The sequence below is a fragment of the Sturnira hondurensis genome, unplaced genomic scaffold (genome assembly GCF_014824575.4).
Source record: "Sturnira hondurensis isolate 20B ecotype Veracruz unplaced genomic scaffold, ASM1482457v3 Scaffold0000648, whole genome shotgun sequence".
Lineage (NCBI taxonomy): Eukaryota > Metazoa > Chordata > Mammalia > Chiroptera > Phyllostomidae > Sturnira > Sturnira hondurensis.
In genome coordinates, this window is record NW_028073279.1 from 4,936,341 (window position 1) to 4,950,804 (window position 14,464).

The window sequence follows — 14,464 nt, forward strand, 5'->3', positions numbered from 1 at the left end:
GCCCTGGCACCAAATCATAATTTAGTCATTCCATTCCTAAGAGGAAGTATTTTCCCCAAAGAAGTAGTCTACAAGTAAAGGTTTGAAAACAGCTTATCAGAAATTACATGAATAACTTTCTTTACAAATACATGTGATTGTGAACAAAACAAATGGTCAAAACCAATTTTCTTTTCAAAGAGAATGCTTAAATTTATTTTTATTTTCTTAGGATTTGTCAAGCATTGCAGTGAATTCTTTTTCCCAGTGCTGAGAAAATTTCTAATTGGCTTCATAGATAGCTGGCTTATTAAAGCACAGTAAAAACACTTAAAATTTTTTCAACAATTTTTTTCTGCAGTAAAAGACTTTTTCTAATTAAAATGGTCAATAAGATATTTACTTCTTACCTTGTCAGAAGGTTTAAATGGGTTTCCTTGTCCGCTAATTCCACCACTGATACTAAATCCAAGGCCAGGATTTTTCTCTATTCTCACACAAAACTATGTAAAAAAGACATAAAAAGGTAATCAAATACACATCAAAACTAAACATCTTCGAATATGCATTCCAGGAAACAATGAACATTTCATTTACATTCTCAGGGTTAGTCCATGTTGACTTGGTACAGAAAACACAGTATAAACTCTGACAAAATATTAAGTGTTTCTATTGGCATCAGTTATGATTGAATCTAGCTTGAAATTACCTGGCAAGCAGACATTAGTATTTATTCATTACTGTGTGCAGAACTAAATTTTGATAAGCAGTTTTTAAAAGTTAAAAGCCTTATATTAAAAGATTATGAATTATTTAAATTCTCTACTTTAAATGTACATATACTCTGACTAATTTGAAAGAACTGTATAAATAAGTAAAAGAAAATTTGAAAGTGAAGAGTGAGGAAAAATATGGCTATTTAAATAAGTTGCTACTGCATCCTAGGTGAGTAGTACAATTCATCTCCTTGATAGATAATTCTATTGTTTAGATATAGTGGGGTTTCTGTTTGAGAAAGGGGATAACTTTTGGCCATAGGTTGAGTGAGGGTGAAACAAAGGACAAATGAAATACTCAGTAAAAAGTGGTTTGGATTTAGCAGCAGCTTCTGGAGAGGCAGTTAGAGGTCTTGGAAGAAGGAGAACACTGAAAAGGAAAGAGGTCAAGAATAACAGGGAATAGTGAAAAAATATTTAGGACTGGAGGGCTCATAGTCTAATATTCTGTGCTGTATTACCTCCCCAGGCCCCAGATCATCAATGAAAGTCTGGTAAACACAGGGTCCTTGCACTTTGTAGCACTGATGGCCTTGGGAGTGTGTCCACCTTGAGGTAAGACCATAGTAAAGATGATTCTCCTATGCTAGACATGATAAGAGTGGACATGAAGAATGTAGGTCAAGAATTTCATGGAAGGGAAATCAGTGTCAGGAATGACCTGGGAAAACTTAGGAATCCTTGATGATCATGTGTGTGGTGAAAATGCCAGCCTTCTATGTATAATGAGGTGGAGGGGACCCCAGATGGCTGAAGGACTTAAAACACAGAGGTAGTATACACTTTGGCTATGTGAATAAAGAAAACACTTTCATAACTTTTAAGTACGGAGCAAGTACTGAGACTAGGTGAACCAAGTGTTACTAGAGATTAGCAGGGAAAAGACTAATATAAACTTAAGAAAAAAGTCTAAAGAAATATATTTGCATTCATATAAATATATACTGGAAAATATCTTAAAGATGATTGGAAATTACTTGCTCTTTTAAGTAGCTTAATGTTTTCCCCAGCAATCTTGCCTAGCCTATTAATTTGCTTTTTGGCAAATGCATGTGCCCAAAATGCTCTCTATATTTTTATTTTTGTGATCATAGTATCTCCCCTGATAGGTCAATATGTATATTTTTATTTTCAAGGTACCTTTATTCCCTACTTCTTAGATAATTCAGGGCAAATTTGAGTTCTATTCCTGATTTAATTGGCATCTATTGTGAGTCTTTGGGCACTGGGTAAATTAGGTTTGGCCATTTAAAGGAACTATTCTTAATTCACTGTCATATTTCATAATAGTGAACAGAATATTTAAATATGACACAGTTCACTTGCCACACAAAGGCAAAAACTATCCACTAATGTGATTTTTGTAGTAGAGTCAGTAACGAATAGTTCTAAATTATGGGAAACTCCAGTTGCCATAAGAACTCTCCCATATTTTTATTTAAAAGATATGTTTAATTACAACTTTTCCTTTAATTTAGATTTGTTAAAGCTGGTTATCACAGGGTGATAGAAAGTACAGCTTATAATAGTTTTGTATTTATAAAGTTCACAATCTGCGGGTATGAATTTACAATACCTTGATGTAGCTCCAGGGAATATTTTAGCTTTATTCAATACACCAGTTTACTTTGTAATCCTTTTTTTTTTTACTGGTTAATTGGAAAATGGGAAGAAAGAAACTTATATTATTTAAACATTTTACCTTTGTGTTTTCCCATATATCTGTGCATTTCTAACTAAATACTTAAGATATACATTATGTCTTTCTAATGTAAACTTTTATATTGCATAATATAATATATAGAAGGTATATGTGCTCTGGCTTTTCCCAGGCCACTATGAAACCTGAAAGATAACACACGCAACAGATTTTATTTACAAAGTAAATACAATTTTATGGGAAATATTTATAACTAGCAATACTTTACATGGAGCAGGATAGGGCATGGGTTGTTCCTAAAATCAGTGAGTAAATAACATATATTAAAGTCATTTTAATATCTATTTTTAAATAATCTTTATTAAATTATTGCCTGTTAATGAAAAATTACAATTTAAATAAAACAAATCTTTTAAAGTTTTTCTTCATACATCAAACCCTCAGAATAATGCAGTTTTTTTCACTTGTCCCCAGTAGATGAAAGCCTGACCCGGGGCTTTTGTGAGTTCTTCAGGCAACTGACCAGAGCATCTGATCTAAAGAAATGTCTGAAATTATGTCTCTTAGCAAACTACTGCATCTACTTCACACATTGCTTTCTATTTCTTTAAATTTTTTAAATTTAACTTATTGAGGTGACATGGGTTAATAAAAGCAAATAAGTTTCAGGTGTATAGTTCTGTAATACATCATCTATATATTGTACTGTGCATTTACCACCAAAGTCTAGTCTCCTTTCATCACGATTTATCCTTCCTTTACCTCTCCTACCTCCTTCTGGCCCCCTTTCCCTCACATTGTTCAGTATTAACGTTATTTCTCCTAGAGTAGACCAAAGTATTCCCTTCCAGGAAGGTTTTGGAGCTTTAGTTCCCGCCCCCCCACATTGAAAATGGTAGATGCAGATCACTTTGTATAGTGCACAGAGGCTGATCTAATGTAATTTTAATGTAAGCGTATAAATTCTCCTGCAGGTACAAACTTTAGTTTGAATGCATAGTCACAGAACTGGCAGGAGACAGCTGTGGAGCTCTGGCCATCCTGATATGTTAGGCCAGTGGGTGGGGATGAACTCTTGTCTAGGGCAGACATAGACTCATGGGTACATTTTTCCGTTGTTTTTACTCTTCCAACATGGGCTTACGCTTGACCTCTGTGTTTGGCTGCATAGTATGATGTCATAGAGTCGTGGACTCATGAAACTGGGTTCTAATTCCAGCTCAACTTCTAGATTGTTGTGACCATAGGCAAGACTGTTAACTTCTCTGAATCTTGGCTTTTTAGTCAATAAAACAGAAACTGTTTTGCCTATCCGCATTATTGATTTGATGAAGTCAGTTAATATGTAAAAGGGTTTTGAGCCATTTGAAGCATCATGCTGATGTTTTACTTTCCTATTACTGCTCTAGTAGCCACCTCTATATAAATGTACTTTGCCTTGGATCACACATTTGCAAAAGAGAAAAGCCAAGTTAATGTTAGATTTTTTTAAGATTATTAAAAAGCTATGGACAAATTATGTATACTTTAAATGGTAATGATGATAATATATTATTCATCTGGTAAATTGCTGAGCTCTAGAATATCCTAAATACTGGTTTTTGCTTTGGCTGCACAATAAAATCACCTGAAGAGTTTAAAAGGTTCCCATTACCAAGGTCACATCCAGACTAATAAAATCAGTTTCTCTAGGGATGAGGTCAAGGCATCAGTGTGTTTTAAATCTCTTGAACAGATTGTAATACACAGTTGAGGTTGAGAAAAACTGATATAAAATATTATCATAATGTGAAAGGGAGAATAAGGTGAATAAAATTTTTAAATTTCTTCATTTGGACTGAGAATCAAAGGCAGTGCTGATAGCATGGATATGACGGCTAAGAGATTTTTTTTTAGCTTTTAAATTTATTTCATTTTTTAATATATAATTTTAATTATGTTTTTCCATTAACATTTAGTCCCTTTATACACCCCCGTCCCAGAAATCACTGTTTTCCATGCCCATGAGTTCTTTTTCTTCTTTGTTCAACCCACCACCCTCTAACCTCCCCTCCTCCCACTAGCTGTCATCTGTTCTCCAACTATGAGTCTGTCTGTTTTGCTTGCTAGTTCACTTTGTTCATTAGAGTCCACACAGAGAAATCATATGGTGTTTGTCTTTCTCTGACTGGCTTATTTCAGATGGCTAAGAGTTTTTTATGTATAATGGGAATCAAACCTTTACTTTCTGGCTTTCTTTAGTTTATTACCTAATACAACTCTGATTTTTATCTTCTATAATGTGCACTAAAGATCAAAATGGTTTATGCATTAAAATACCTCTTCTAAGTAAAATCACATAATAATGAACTTCAAATGACATGCACATGGTTTTATGTAATAGATAATTTGTTAAAAAGAACATCCAATACTAGAAGTCAGATTTCTAGTCTATAAAAATTAATACCTTGAATCTGGGTAATACCTCATAGTTTAAAAAAATCACCTCTACATACTTTATTTATAGTTAAAATGTTTTAAAATTTAAGTATAATTGTTATAATATTATAGTAATGTTAGGTGTACAATATGATTCAACATTTATATAACTCAGAAATGATCACTACACTGTTTTAATCATCTGTCACCATGAAAACTTATAACAATAATATTAACCATGTTATCTTCGCCTTTTTCATCTATTTCCTGTTCCTCCTAAAACCATCAGTTTGATCTCTGTTTCTGTGATGTTCTGTTTTTGTTTTGTTTTATTTGTCCATTTGTTTTGTTTTTTAGGTTCCACATATAAGTGAAACCATATGGTATGTGTCTTTCTCTGACTTATTTCATTTATCATAAAACCTGTAGTTTATATATTTTATTTCATAACAGACTTGATACTGAATGTCTGTAAAAAAATAAACGTGTAAAGATAAATGCATTAAATTAAAATTCTTGGTTATTTTGTCATTTTATTGTATCGGGTAGTTTGAAAATTGACTTGGTTTCATCATTGAGAGGAACAACAAAATTTACTATATATTTCTTTTTTTAATTACACTTTATTGATTATGCTATTACAGTTGTCCTGATTTTTCCCGCTTTGCCCCCCTCCACCCAGCACCCTGTACCCCTCAGGCAATACCCACACCATTGTTCATGTCCATGGTTCATGTAGGTAAGTTCTTTGGCTACTCCATTTCCTATACTATACTCTACATCTCCATGGCTATTGTGTAACTACATATTTGTAATTCTTAAATCATTCACCTCTTCATGCATTTCTCCACAATGCCTCTCACCTGGCAACCATCAAAATGCTCTCTGTATCCATGATTCTGTCTCTGTTCTTATTTGCTTAGTTTGTTTTTTAGATCAATTGTTGATAGATCTGCATTTTTTGCCATTTTATTGTTCATAGTTTGGATCTTCATTTTCTTAAATAAGTTCCTTCAACATTTCATATAATAATGCTTTGGTGATGATGAATTCTTTGAGTTTTTTTTTTTTTTAATCTGGGAAGCTCTTTACCTGTCCTTCAATTCTAAATGATAAGTTTGCTGGGTAGAACAGTCTTGGCTGTAGGTCTCTGCTTTTCATGACTTGGAATATGTCTTGCCAATCCCTTCTAGCTTTCAAAGTTTCTTTTGAGAACTGCTGAAAGTTTTATGGGAACTCTTTTATAGGTAACTAACTTTTCTTTTGCTGCTTTTAAGATTCTCTCTTTAACTTTTGGGATTTTAATTATGATGTTTCTTGGAATGGGCCTCTTTGCATCCATCTTGTTGGGGTTTCTCTGTTCTTTCTGGACTTGCATGTCTATTTCCTTCACCAAATTAGGGAAGTTTTCTTTCATTATTTTTTCAAATAGATTTACAATTTCTTGTTCCTTCTCTCCTCCTTCTGGTGCCCCTATTATGCAAATGTTGGAACACTTGAAGTTGTCCCAGAGGCTGCTTACTCTCTCCTCACTGTTTTGGATTCTTTTTTCTTCTTATTGTTCTGATTGGTTCAGAAGGTTTGGACCAAGGTTCGAAGTCACTGATTTGTTTCTCAGCTTTATCCACTCTACTGTTGATTCTCTGTAAATTTTTCTTTATTTCAATTAGTGTGTCCTTCATTTCTGACTGGATCTTTCTTATGCTGTTGATGTCCTCACTAACTTCCTTGAGCATCCTTGTACCCAGTGTTTTGATCTCTGTATCTGAGAGATTGCTTATTTCCATTTTATTTAGCTCTTTTTCTAGAGTTTTGTTTTGTTCTTTCATTTTGGGCCATGTTTCTTTGTCTACTTATTTTGGCAGCCTCCGTGTGTTTGTTTCTATGTATTAGGTAGAACTGCTTTGACTCTGTGTCTTGGTAGCATGTTCTAATGTAGTAGGTGTCCTGTAGGGTCCAGTGGCACAGCTCCATTATCACCCTAACTGGGTACTTGAGGTGTACCCTTTGTGTGGGCTGAGTACACCCTCCTCTTCTAGTTGAGGCTTGGTTGCTGTTGGCAGATCAATGGAAGGGATTTATCCAGGCCAGTCAACTTTAAGGACGGTCTATGACCCTTAGCACCAATCTCTGCCCTCTGTGGAGGATCACTGTGCAGGGGCAAAATGGTGGTGGTGCTCCGATGTGGTCTGTAGGTGTCTACTGGGTGTGCTGGCTCTGGGGTTTCCTGGGTGGTACAGGTCAAGGTCAGCCCCCACCAGTGTTTGTCTGAGCCACCCTGCCTGAATTATAAAGCAATATGAAATGGTTGCTACTTGTGCTGGGCTTGGAGATTCCCAGGTGAAGCCAAGCTATGAATCTGTTCTGGCTGCTGCTAGTGCTGGGCATGGGGCTCACAGAGGTCTGCTATTGTTTGTTCACAAGGATGTAGGAAGTTAGGAAGCATGAGCTGGGTCCAGCCATTCATGTGGAAAAGCATCTTCAGTTGGGGGCAGTCTTTGGGGAATCCAAGCCAGGTCAAAGAATGTTAGCCAGGTCGTTGTAGCCTTGATATGGTACCAGCTTGCTGGCCTTGTGAGGGGAGGATTTAGAAAAGGAACAGTGGCCTCTGCTTGCCTCAGTACTAGACACTTCAGTTTCTCCATGTATTCCACTGATGCCTTTCAAGCTACTACCCTGATACTGGAGCTCAGAGGAAGTGAGTCTGAGTAGGTGAGTCTGTGTGTGGGTTCTTTAAGAAGAATTCCTTGCGGCTGTTGCAGTTTCTTGCGCTGACTCAATTCCTGCTGTTTTTATGCAGCCAGAAGTTGTGGGCTTATCTTATTGGCACTGCAACCCTGGGCTGGGGGTCCTGGTGTGGGACTGGAACTCCTCACTCCCGAGATATCCTTCCCAAATTTTTATCCACACACGTTGGTGAGGCACCCACATCTGTACCCCTCATACAAGTCTGGATGGATGTAGTTTCTTTAATTCTGAGGTTGTCAGATTTCCATTTAACTTGATTTTTAATGGTTCTGAGTGATGGTTGTTCAATATTTTAGTTGTAATTTTGATGTGGTTGTTCGAAGAGGCAAGCTATGTGTGCCTATGCTGCCCTTTTGACCTAAAGTTCTCATGACATATTTCTTAAGAGCTAAACAAAGTTAAATCTTCTGGCTAGGTAAAAAAATTGCATTCATTTTAATTCACTCAATATCATTAGTGGTAGCAATTATAAAATTAAATTACATTCATTGGGATGACAGTGGTTAATACAATTATAGAGGGTTCAACTGTATATATTTTTATTGCTAAGTGGAATGTATTTTAATTTGATTAGAAATTATCCTCTAGGTCACATTAAAGGATAACGAAGTATGCTTTTGTTAATAAAACTTTCCATTTGTTCAGTACTTTTTGCTTTTCAAAGCATTAGAAGTGCTCATGTGAGTTCAAGTCAGCACTCTGTCTTATAGAAGTTCTATAGTTATGAATTGTAGCTGAAGCAGGTTTAATTAATATGATTTAACAGAATAGAATGTTGAGGCCATAGCAGGTAAGCATCTGAGATTATGTGTTAATTTAATAGCTATACTGGTACACAGAACTTGGCTTGTGGGCCAGATAAACCTAGGTTAAAATTACAGCTTGACCAATCTTTCACAAGTTACATATTTTCTCAATACCTGGATTATTCATTTATAGAAAGGAAATAAGATTCTTGTGATGATTCAATGAAATAGTATGTATAAGCAAGACCAGTTATATAATTAGTTAAGCCTGGTGCAAAATGAAAATGTGAGGCTCCTAGTTCAACAGTTTTTAAGAATTAAAAGCTGATGCTCTTGGCTGGTGTGGTTCAGTGGGTTGGGCAGTGTCCACAAACCAGTATGTTGCCAGTTCAGTGGGTTGGGCATTGTCCACAAACCAGTATGTTGCCAGGCTTCAGGCCTGGTTTGTGGGCCAGGACCCTGGAGGTGGGGAGTGTGAGAGGCAACCAATCAATGTTTCTCTCTGGCATTGGTGTTTCCCTCCCTTTCTTTCTCCCTGATTTCCCCTCTCTTTAAAAATAAAATAAATAAGATCTTTCAAAACAGAAAAATCGGCGACAGCAGAGCATTAAACCAAGTGTAGTACTCTTCTCTGCAAGGGACTTTTTTATACTTCAGTCTCTCCCTTCACATAAGTATTAAATGTTTGACTTTTTACTTCTCACTGGAAGAAAACTGATATTTTTATTTAATTTTTAATTTATGTTGTTATACTTTTCCCACTTGTTTTTCCTTTTCCCCACTTCCACTCAGCCAATCATTTCCGCACCTCAAGCCAAACACATATTGTTGTCTGTGTCCATGGGTTGTGCATAAGTGTTCTTTCGTCAATCTGGTAACCATCTTTTATCCCATGCCCACCTCCCCACCTTCCCCTTTCCGGTAGCTGTCAGTCTGTTTCATGTATCTATGCTTCTGTTACTCTTTTGTCCATTGGTTTATTGTGTTCATTAGATTCCTTTTGTAGATGAGATTATATGGTATTTGTCTTTCACTGACTGGCTTGTTTCACTTAGCACAATGCTCTCCAGTCTCATCCATGCTGTCATGAAGGGTAGGAGTTCCTTCTTTTTTCCTGCTATATATTATTCCACTGTGTAAATGTACCACGGTTTTTGATCCACTCATTTATTGGTGGACACTTAGGCTGTTTCCAGCACTTGGCTATTATAAATAGCACCACTATGAACACTGGGGTGCATTGGCTCTTTTGAATTGGTGTTTCAGGACTCTTAGGGTATATTCCCAGCAGTGGAATCATGCAGTCAAAAGGCAGTTCCATTTTTAGTTTTTTAAGGAAATTCCATACTGTTTTCCACATTGGCTGCACCAATCTGCATTCCCAGCAACAGTGCATTAAGGTTCCTTTTTTCCCTCATCCTTGCTAGCACTTGTTGTTTGTTGATTTATTAATTATGGACATTCTGACAGGTGAATGGTGATATCTCATTGCAGTTTTAATTTGCATTTCTTTTATGATTAGTAATGCTGAACATTTTTTCATATGTCTATGGGCACTCTGTATGTTCTCCTTGGAGAAGTGTCTATTCAGGGTTTTTGCCCATTTCTTAATTGGGTTGTTTGTCTGATATTATACATAGAAAACCCTAAAGACTCCACCAAGAAACTAATACACCTAACAAATAAATTTGGCAAAGTAGCAGGATACAAAATTAATACCAGAAACTAATGGCATTTTTATACATCAATAATGGGCTATCAGAAAGGGAAAACAGTTCCATTTTCTATTGCAACAAAAAACAAGACACCTAAGAACAAATTTAACTAAGGAGGTAAAAGATTATTACTCTGACAACTATAGGCCACTAAAGAAAGAAATTGAGAAAGAAACAAATAAGTGGAGGCATACACTGTGTTCATAAACTGGAATAATTAACATCATTAAAATGGCTATTCTACCCAAAGCAATCTATACATTCAACACGATTCCTATCAAAATACCAATGGCATACTTCACAGAACTAGAACAAATACTCCAAAAATTTATATGGAGCCAAAAAAGACCCCAAATAATCTCAGAAATCTTATAAAAGAAGAACAAAGCTGGAGGTATCACAACTCTTGTGTCAAACCATACGATGAGGCCACTGTAATAAAAACAGCCTGCTACTGGCACAAGAACAGGCACATAGACTAATGGAACATAACAGAGAGCTCAGGAATAAACCCACACCTGTATGAGCAATTGCTATTTGACAATGGTGGCAAGAGTCTGCAGTAGAGCAAAGACAGTATCTTCATAAATGGTGTTGGGGAAAGTGAACTGGTACATGAAAAAAAATGAAACTAGACCACCAACTTACCATACACACACAAAAAAAACTGAAAATGGATAAAGACTTAAATGTAAATCGTGAAGCCATAAAACACAGGGAGTAAAATCTCAGATATTAAATGTATAGTGTTTTTGTTGCTGTATCTCCTAAGTCACTGGAAACAAAGCAGGAAATAGACAAGTGGGACTACATCAAATGAAAAGCTTCTGTGCAGCTAAAGAATCCATCAGCAAAACAAATAGGGAACCCGTAGTTTGGGAGAATATTTTACCAATGGTATATCTGACCAGGATTTAATCTCTAAAATACACAAAGAACGAATACAACTCAACAGCACCTTATGTTTTTAGAGTGAGGAGTTAAGACACTTGCAAGTAACTCTAAACATGTTTTATATTTAGTAAGCATGTAAAATTTAAAATATACTAATCCTCTCATTAGTGGAACTATACAATTTATGTGTTATTAGAGGGATAATGTAAAACAAACTTTAAATTTAGAGAGTTCAGAATAAGTGCATGCTAATAACTAAATTTACTATTCAAAGTAGGTAAAAATAGAGGGCATTGATCTCAGTGAATTTTTAAATGCATTGACTTTCAGAGAAAAAACACGTAGCTGCTATTAGGAATAACTAAGTCAGAGAACTGAATTGAGGTTATAATATTTGTGAGGGAGGATATACGAACAATTTTTAACCTTCTAGATGCCTTTAGTAAAGCATAATTTAAAACTTCATTAACTTTTTAGAATCTCTGGAAAATTAAAAACCTCATATCATTACCTCATTAAAGGCACCTGTCTGATTTATTTTACTGTAAATCCAACACTTGGCCTAGATAAAGGCAGGACAGAAAAAGTTATCTTTAAAATATCTATGATTCTCAGAATGATTCATACATAATCTCAGCTTCAAGAAGGGTATTAAGAAATAGATTCCCTGGCTGGCATAGCTCAGTGGATTAAGCTCGGGCCTGTGAAGTAAAGGATCCCGGTTCGATTCCCAGTCAGGGCACATGCCTGGGTTGCAGGACAGTTCCCAGTGGGGGACACATGAGAGGCAACCACACATTGATATTTTTCTCCCTCTCTCCTTCCCTTCCCCTCTCTCTGAAAATAAATTAATTAAAAAATATATTTTTTCTCCATGTCCCCCCCCATTCACAATACAGACCAGGCAAAGGGCCTGGGCTGAGGTGTATATGGGGTGGGTTCACTCTGCCTCCTCTTCCTGTACAGGCAGTGTAAGAACACAGCCTGTGGTAAGCACTGGGAGGCCAAATAAGTAAAATATTAAAAAAAAAGAAATAGAGGCAATGTCTGGATCAGGGATCCAAATAATAAGTGGCTCATAACAATAGAAAGGAAAACAACTTGAACATGAAGATAATCTTGTCTGATATGTTCAGAAAATAAGGTGGGAATATGTGAAGCTTTGAGTTAGTATAAAGTGAAACCTTTATATACTGTATTAAGGATTTAGTGAAGTCAGTGGGCAAAGTCAGCTTTGCCTAATTACCTGAAGAATGAAAGAAAAATTAATTTTATAAGTATTAAGATCTTAATAACTTACTTTCTGAGCACAATATCACTCAATTGCTGAGATTTTATTCAGCAGTTCTGTTCTGTTCTATTCTGTTCTTTTCTTCCGTCAGTTCTGTTCTGAAGGAAGAAAGACTGGTCCTTCTAACGGAAAAGCAAACTCTAATTTTAGCGCGGTCAAAGGGGCAGCCATTGCTCATGCTCCATGGCATTTATCAGCAGCTTTTAGAGCATTTCAGAAATGTTTCCCTTCTAACTGTTATTTATCATTTTCTTCATGGAAAGCTTTTTATCTCTGTAGTCTTCAACAATCAGAAGACAGGACCTTCATAAAATGTTCTCACTAACAGAGAGGAGCACACAGTTTACTTCTCACACTGTCAGTTTCCCCAGAGGCCTTGGTAGCCGCACCTCATCTACTGAAACCTTTGTCCCAGGCCGAAGCCGAGCTGTGGGGCTGAACTGGAGTGGGAAGTGGGAAGGAGAGAGTGTACGATAAACCAGAAAACCTTTTCTGATCCATCCCTTTCTCCTTGTGTAAAATGGGCATTTTACCAACCATCAATTCCTATACATTGTTGTGCTTAACCCCTGAAAATAATCATAAAATCCCCACAAAAGAACCTGTATTCAACATGGCAACAGCATTAATGTGTCCAAGACTATTTTAATAAGAGAAGACAAACCACGGATTCATTGGACTTCCCTGAACATTTCCTGAAAACTCATCGATTGTGAAAATTCCTCTCACCTGCTCTGGATATCCATCCATACTCCTTTGCCCTTTAGTTTGAATTAAGCACCGTCCAGGCTGAGGTCCCCGGGTGGCTTGTGTAGAGGGGATCTGAATAGGCAATGGTGACTGAAACTGCTGGATGGTCACTTTGTTTATATTTCCCTCATATGGCTGCTGCTCACGGCTCCGATGCTGAAGGCTTTGGGACCCCATCAAGGTCTGGATATGGCTGCCTGCCTGTAGAGAAGATAACCTGTCAGATGAAGATTCGTGGTGTTGACAGGATGCGATTAAAGTAGCCCATATGTACAGAATATCTCTCTGGTCAAGTGGCATCAATTCAGGCTTGCAGCCACGGCTGGAAAAGATAATGAAAAACAGCAAGGTTCTGCCTACTGTGCCTTGCGAAAATCTTAATGTTGGAGCAAGGTTGCATTAAATACATTTATAGTTGTCTGGTGGTTTGCCAATGTTTATTTTAACGTCCATTCTAAAAGAATACAGTTGTCTAAGAAATTTTAAGAGGAAAAAGAAGTCGCAACTTAAAAATCAAATGAAGTTCTATATGGCATTTCATTTTGAAAAATGCCAGGGAGAGAGATGTTAACACATGAAACTTTAAGAGGAAACGATACAACCTGGTTTTTAATTCTGAAACAGAAGAATTGAATTACATACTTTCTTTTATGCCACAAGTGTTTAGTGAGATTGCTCACATGAATATAACTAGTATTTATAAATTTTCTGCATTTGCAAATCAAGAGTATCATTTGGGAATCTTTAAGTTACATTGAAAATTAAGCACGTGGTAGATTCCTGTGAGTATCGATAGCCTGGGGAAGCACTAGATCGGGGAAGGTCTTCAAAGCGAGCTCTGTATGCAGGTCATCTCGGATGGGCTTTCGGGGATTCCTCAGCACCTCTAAAATTACAACAATCATTTCTTAATTCTTAAAGGCAGTTATGGAGGGGAGAGGGCAAGCTCACTGTGGCTTCCCACCTTCAAAGGATGCGGTGCAATGCCCCCCCTCTCCTTTGTTCACTCCTATTTTCTCACCTTTCTGGCTCCTTCACTCATTCTACCTGACATCTTTTCTACTGAGCAAGCAGTTCTGTTCGTGACCTGGTAATATAAAATATGTTTTTTAAAGTTAGTGTGGCTTAACAGAAAATCTAATACAGGAAGTCCATGCTCATGATTAGTAGTGCTGTGCTTGGTACTTCACCCATTACTACAGAAGGTTCTGAGACGTTACTTCCTGAAATCACTTTCCTTTTTGTTGATCTCTTAAAGGTAGGTAATTTGAAATTCAAAAATGAATTTCACATGAGAATTCATTAGCTAAGAAAGCCTGTGAATTTTCCTGACTAATCAAGATTTTGATTACTATGAAAAATCAGGTTAGAGGAATAAAGGAATAATTATTAAACAAGCATTCAATGAAGAGATTAATTTTGATTTTAAAAAAGTTTTTAAAAAGAACAATATCAGAGACATCAGGAAATGACAGTGATCATGGGAA

The 14,464-nt window shown here is 36.4% G+C and overlaps 1 protein-coding gene and 1 non-coding gene across 2 annotated transcripts in view; both read right to left on the reverse strand.

The window, feature by feature from the left end:
• The window catches only part of LRRC7 (leucine rich repeat containing 7), a 307,638-nt gene that overhangs the window by 32,274 nt on the left and 260,900 nt on the right, over positions 1-14,464 (reverse strand). Inside the window, exons 22-23 of the mRNA XM_037043945.1 lie at positions 12,957-13,178; positions 390-482 (exon numbers count right to left, since the gene is read on the reverse strand). Of these exons, the coding sequence (XP_036899840.1) occupies positions 390-482; positions 12,957-13,178 (315 nt within the window). The remainder of the gene's footprint in view (positions 1-389; positions 483-12,956; positions 13,179-14,464) is intronic.
• Positions 11,809-11,942, reverse strand: LOC118985781 (small nucleolar RNA SNORA51). The gene has a single exon (XR_005066198.1). It is a non-coding gene; the product is annotated as a small nucleolar RNA SNORA51 (small nucleolar RNA).